The 6,519-nt window shown below is 32.5% G+C and overlaps 2 protein-coding genes across 2 annotated transcripts; one reads left to right on the forward strand and one right to left on the reverse strand.

Annotated features, from left to right (window-relative positions):
* The first annotated feature begins 480 nt into the window (after positions 1-480).
* LOC108329523 (uncharacterized) lies at positions 481-2,320 on the forward strand. Its single transcript, XM_017563766.2, has 3 exons — positions 481-591; positions 1,849-1,929; positions 2,156-2,320. The coding sequence occupies exons 1-3, from the start codon at positions 507-509 to the stop codon at positions 2,212-2,214; spliced, it is 225 nt and encodes a 74-aa protein (XP_017419255.2). The 5' UTR covers positions 481-506; the 3' UTR covers positions 2,215-2,320.
* Positions 2,321-4,728: 2,408 nt separating this feature from the next.
* LOC108329522 (uncharacterized) lies at positions 4,729-5,981 on the reverse strand. The gene has a single exon (XM_017563765.2). It carries the CDS (start codon positions 5,893-5,895, stop codon positions 4,990-4,992), a length of 906 nt encoding a protein of 301 aa, XP_017419254.1. The 5' UTR covers positions 5,896-5,981; the 3' UTR covers positions 4,729-4,989.
* Positions 5,982-6,519: the final 538 nt, after the last annotated feature.

The following is a 6,519-nucleotide window of genomic DNA, read 5'->3' on the forward strand; positions in this document are numbered from 1 at the left end:
TTATTTTAAAAACTATATCAGTTTAAATGATAAAAAAAATTATAGCATTAATATATATTCAATAAATTTAAAATAGAAAATAATTTAGTAGCTTTTAAAAAAATTTAAAAATCATAAATGTGGCTGAGCTGGAACAGGTGAACAAGTTGGAATACAAAGTTTATTTTATGGGATAACAAAAAATTTCACATTTTTTTTGTTAATTTTAACATTTTTTAAAGATGATTTTTTAATACATTCTGGCATGATTTTAATAAAAGATTAATTCCTTAACCTGAATAGCAAGATTTTTGTTCTTGTTTTCTGTACCAAATGCAAAACAATGTGCTGAGAACGGTTACAAATCAAAAGGTCAATGTTTTATTAATAAATTGCTGAAAACTGATTAGAGAATTCATGGCACAAAACAAAGTAATAAATGCAGTAAGTCATTTTATGGTCTATATAATAGTTTAGTAGTTCATTCAGTAACACAACAAAAAAAATTGAGTTTTTATAGTTTGAGAATGATGGCTTTCGGGACACGCGTGTGCTTGCTTTTCCTTTTGCTCACATCTGCAGTCATGTGTTCTGCAATCCACAACCCCAAAGGTCATTTTTTTTATATAGTTTTTTGCATAAATGAGTGAAAACATAACACTTTTTTTAAAGTACTTTTATTTTATTTTTGCAATGAAAATATACTGTTTTTTTTTGTTTGATAGATCTGGATTATCATGTTAAAGAAAATTTAAAACCAATTTTTTGAACTAATAAAAACACAGCCGTAAAAGTAATTAAAATATCGCAATTATAGTTAGTGTAGTGAATAACTCATAGAATAGTGAATCGTAGAATCGTGATACAGATTATAGATAAGAATAAATAAGAATTCAGTTGCATTAATTTTTATAGATAATTTTTTAATATTTTTTTCTCCCATACGAAAGATCAAGACAACAATAGTGAAATTTTAATTAGACTTACATTTCATTTGAACTGAGTCGATTTACTATTTTATTCAACAATTCTAACAATTTTTTTTTTGTTATGATCGTGTATCGATTTGAATCACTAATCTTGCGTAAAATTGTAAGTGAATATCGATCGAATTCACCTATCTATTCCAAATTAAAAAACATTATTTATATGATGTCCTTGTAAATTAAACTAAATGTTATTATAAAATCATCTTTTCTTAATTATAATAATTTAGATTAAATAATGTGATTCATTTATTTTTTATAGGAAAATCTCAATTTTTTTATATGTCTCAAATTAGTTTTTATTTTTAAAATTTTTATGCAATAAGATCTTTCAAAATTATATGTCTCTATCTGCCTTAATTTCTATATCAATTTGAAATATGAATCTTGGCTTTTGGGACTTAGGATGATCAATCATTCTGGGTGGTTCTGCTTCATCTCCAGTGTGTAATTAGAAAAAAAAATTACCTAAAAATCACTAAACAAATTAAAATTTCACTAAATAGATCGAGTTTGAAAAAAAATTGGCCCATTACTGACCAAACTTAGTTGAACGAAATCTTGAGAAAAATCTAACACTTTATTATTTATTTATGCTGTTTTAATGCCTTCTATATTTATAGCTTTAGTTTAACTAAATCAATATATGAGTGTATTTCTGTAACGATTATATATTAATTAGAGAGCACTTGTTGATCCCGGTAATAGACCAATTTAGGGAAAATGGTATTGCTGATTAAAAAAAAAGGATAGAATGAGATATGTTGATTTATATGTAAAAATATATTGACTTGTTTTATTTTACATTTAAATTGCTGATGTATATTATATATTTGACTAACATAATTGTTATTATTTACATATTTTATGTTAATTTTAACAGTGGACCTAAGTAGCCAGTACGAAGTAGAGGATTATCCAGGCACAGGGGCCAATCCTAAGCATGAGCCTCCACCACCCCCAAGTCGGTGCTCTTCTTTTTACCTTTTTATGTTGTAATCAAATTAAACAGTTGAAATATCTTATACAAATAACATTAACGTTCCTAAACAAACAAATAAGTAAAAAATATTAGAAACACGACTTTTTACACACTAAACTCTCTTTCACTTATATTATTTCATTTTTTTTATAGTATAATTAATCTAAGGAAATAAAAGTGTGATGTAACTGGGGTGATCCTTTTACAGGTTTTGGAAAGATGCAGATCAATGAAGACGATTTTGAAGTAACGAAACCTATCCTCTAATACAAATATCCAAATTCTCATTCAGTTGTAATCATGTTTCATGAAGTGATAGTGATATTAAATTATCACCATGATTATATAGAATAACCCATTTTATGAGAACAAATTACTATACTTCATGATTTAGGTAATTATAGATTATAATAAAACTAGTACAAAATTTAAAACATCATCTTAGCTTTAACAGTTACTTCACTAGCGGAGTTCGATATTTAAAAACATTGAACTTTTGAAACCATGATTTTCTTTTTCATATTTAGATTTTGGAATAGACCGCACGAGAAACTTTTTTTAGATATTCAACCTTTAAACTAAAAAAAATGTGAATTTAGATATTAAATCCAATTAATCTAAGTGGATTTGAATGCTTTAAAATTCAATCAATGCTCACATTTACCATTCGTTTTGAGTTCCTCTTCAGTGGTTACCAAATTATCTATGAGTTTATATATGATACATAGGTATAGAAGGTTAAGGGGACCCTTACCTCATTCATGTTGTCGGTTCAGCCAGGTTAGCTAAATTTTGGCTCGCTACTACTAATGTGAGCTAACCCTAACTCGTGTGGTTGAAAGTTATGACAGCCCATGGTAAGCCACATCCCTGTATTAAGTCCCGTTGGATATTCACACATCCCTGTAAGAGTCTTAACTTTCCACCCTCCGAGGTCTATGTCGCTTTTGCTATGAGCTATGACTTGAAGTTCCATTTTACAGAATATAAATCACTTAATAAGGCCTTAGTTCTGTACCAAAGTGCTTTTTATAAGAGATGAAGTTTTGAATTCAAATCCAAGGTGCAGTTAATTTTAACTTTTTACATTATGACAGATAGTTTTTACTTCACTTAAAAACTAGAAATTATGGTTTAGAGTACTTTATAAACACTTTTATTCCTTAATCGACTAAAATAGGACAGAACCGTAACAGTGCGTTGCATTTGTTTTGAACTAGTGCTATAGAAATCACAACTCCACGAACTAGTGCTATAAAAAATCGGCTGTTGAAACTGAAGCTGGAGCATATTGATGAGCAGTGATAGTTTGAAATTGCGAAAGGACAAATTACATCCATTTGACGCTATCAAATAATAATATTTTAATTATAATTATATTATCTTTTAATTTAAAATTATATTATATATTATTATATTATTAAAAAGAGTGTCAGATGAATTTTTTTAAATGGAGTGTCAAACCAACCTTTTTTTCATATGTTAACTCTAAAATCAGGGTAGCATTTGTACATGTTGAGGGGCTATTGTCCATTATTTTCACTTTCCACTAAAGAAAAACCCTGTTCCAGAATCATCTTCTTCCCTTTCCACTTGTCTAGAAACAACCTTTTTTTCTCGTGGGAAAAAAACTTAAACATTAATTAAAACAAAATGGAGAAAATATTTTATAACTAAAGATTAGTGAACAATTAACAACATTCCTTGAATACTATCTCCGTCACTATTAATCACAACAGCTACGATTTCCTGCTGAATAGGAGTGTGTGAAGTTTTATATATTTTTAGTCATCTATATATATATATATATATATATATATATATATATATATATATATATATATATATATATATATATATATATATATATATATATATATAAAAGGGTACAACTTTCACTCCGTGTTATTTTTCTAACGAGCACACATTTCTTTCTAGTTTTTTCTTTCCCCTCTACAGTTTCTCTTGTATTTTCTCTTTTTTTGGTATTCTCTCTCAAACCGTGAGAATCACGGGTCTCTAACCTAGTTTCTAGGGTGAACACATAAGTATTCTCGTACAGGGTTATTAATTTTCTTAAAAAATGATAAGGTGAACATAAGTACATGCTGACAACCCTTACACGGTCCTAATGATTGATCCAATAGCACTAAACAAAGATACTCTGTAGTGGGATAATTTGCTCATCAACCCCAGATAATCCACTTCTAGGTTTATGATGAGTAAAGCCATGTTTGGATAAGCAGTTTCTACACACACTTACAGAAATAAAAAAGGGCAAAAAAAGTAAATTCTTCTCATAAACTAAAATAAAATTGTCCTTATCCGATGAACTTAATATTTTTAAATTTCATTATCTTGTAAGTTCAATTCAAAGAAGGCCAGAGGGAAACAACTAACTGAGTTCGTGAAATAAGACATGACAGGGTTAAAAGCCATCCCGCATTACTCTATATACCATTCAACTTAGTACAAACCTCAAAAAAGAGCATATTTTTTTACTTCCCCGATGACAAATGCTTGCAAGTTGTAATAGACGATACGATCAAAACATAAAACAACAAATATATAACAAACAAAGCAACATAATTCTACACACCTATTCGAATCCAGATAACCACAGAGACAGAAGAAAATTACAAATTCACATATTCAGTGACTAAAATGCAACAAAAATAAACATATTAGTACTTTGCAAGCCTATCCGCTACCCACAACGCTAAATTTGTAATTAACACAGAACTGCGCCGAATATCTGAATGAAAACGAAAGAAACCCGTTGCTATCATCAGACGAAATCAGCTTTATTTCACTTCAAATATAAAAAGCCGCAAGAACATTAGCAAATCACGACAAACAGCAAGTAAAACATTACCGATGCATTCATCAATCCAACACCCAGTCAAACTATATACATAGAGATGTAATAGTTATATATATATCTATTATATATACTGGAATAGCATTAGAGCGAGTCCAAACCGAGATAGCTTTTGAATTTTGAAACCTTACGATAACACAAGCCAGTAGGAGTTGTTTGGTTCAGTAATCCACTCGATAATCGCTGTAATCGTCACGCGCAATACTAGCAGCGACGTCGTTCTCGACCCTATCCGCGATTTTGTCTTCTTCGTATTTAAGCCCCTCCTCGAGAGCAAGCCCACCGAGAGCTCCAGCAACAGCGCCGACAGCGAGGCCAGCGCCTAGGCCCATTTTGGAAGGCCTGGGCTTGGGATCGTAGGAGGTGGAATAATCAAGCGGAGCGGAAGGACCACTGGGCCCAGCGTAACGGTCGATGAAGGGTCTAGGAGGAGGAGGAGGAAGAGCACCAGAATAGTAACCAGGGTAGTAAGAAGAACTATAGGAATCGGGGTAAGAGGGGTACGAGGGGTATGGAGATGGTGGTGGCGAAGGGGAATGGGAATATCCCCTGTAGAAGACGAAATTAGGGTTATGGTTGGGGCTGGGATTGGGGGTGGGGTTAGGGTTAGGGTTAGGGTTGAGATAGTCGAGGGATTGGAATTGGGGGCGGCCAAGGAGGCCAAGTTTGAGGTGGATCTTACCGTGGGGACGGCCGGAGGGGCGGGAAAGGGGGAACTTGCGGAGGCGAGTGGAGTCCTGGAGGTCGTGAAGGTCCTTGAGAGGGAGGCGGAGGGTGGCGACGAGGGGTTTGAGGGTGTCAGAGGGTTTGGAGTGGAAGATCTCCAGGGTGAGGAAGGAGTCGTGGAGGGGGAGAGGGAGGGGTAGGGCGAAGCGCTCGTTCCAGACGGGGGAGGTGTTGCCGGAGTCGTCGGATTTGGTGGCCAGACGCCGCTCGGGGTCCACCCAAAAAACGACGTAGGGCTTCAGATCGCCGTTCTTCCAGTTGACGTTCTTGAGGTGCTTCGCCGCCACGATGGTGAGGTCCAGATCCACTGATTTCGACGGTGGGGGACGCGATGACGCCATCTTCCTTTCTTCTGTGCGCTTCTCAATAGCTCAACTTTCAGTACTCGGAAAAGAACCACAACTTAATTTTTGTGAAATATGATATTGTTTATGTAATTTTCCTTTTAACTTTTAATCCATCTTTCCTTATCCACTTGCTGCTTCCTCGACATAAAAAAATTGTTTACAAATAAAACGGTCCATTGACGAATTTTGAAACTAAAGGATTTTTTTATGTTGTTGACTAAAGTATAAAAATCATCTCGTTTCTTAATACGGAGAAAGTAAAAAAAAAATGACATTTTTTACGTGTTATTTTTAATTTATTATTTTTGTTTTTCTAAGATTGAGAAGAAATATTTTCGAAACTAAATATAAGACTTTGGATAATTGAATTGTCTTTTCACGATGTTAGAGCGTTAGAGCATTATTGAGATAAATCAATGAAATATCTGTAGAAGATTTTCCTATGTTATATATATATATATAGAATGATAAAAGATTTCGATAGATCCTATTGATAAATATGTATGAAGAGAATGTTCAAATGTTAATTATCACTGATACAGTATTATAGAATAAGTAAGTGATTAAATGATGAAAGTTTAAATGCTTACTTTATTTTTAAGTTAAATAGTTTTAAAA

Source organism: Vigna angularis, chromosome 2, assembly GCF_016808095.1.
Source record: "Vigna angularis cultivar LongXiaoDou No.4 chromosome 2, ASM1680809v1, whole genome shotgun sequence".
Lineage (NCBI taxonomy): Eukaryota > Viridiplantae > Streptophyta > Magnoliopsida > Fabales > Fabaceae > Vigna > Vigna angularis.

Coding starts and splice junctions, on each gene's coding strand:
- LOC108329523 (XM_017563766.2), top strand. CDS start 507: ATGATGGCTTTCGGGACACGCGTGTGCTTGCTTTTCCTTTTGCTCACA. Junction 592..1,848: donor TGCAATCCACAACCCCAAAG/GTCATTTTTTTT, acceptor TAATTTTAACAG/TGGACCTAAGTAGCCAGTAC. Junction 1,930..2,155: donor TGAGCCTCCACCACCCCCAA/GTCGGTGCTCTT, acceptor ATCCTTTTACAG/GTTTTGGAAAGATGCAGATC.
- LOC108329522 (XM_017563765.2), bottom strand. CDS start 5,895: ATGGCGTCATCGCGTCCCCCACCGTCGAAATCAGTGGATCTGGACCTC.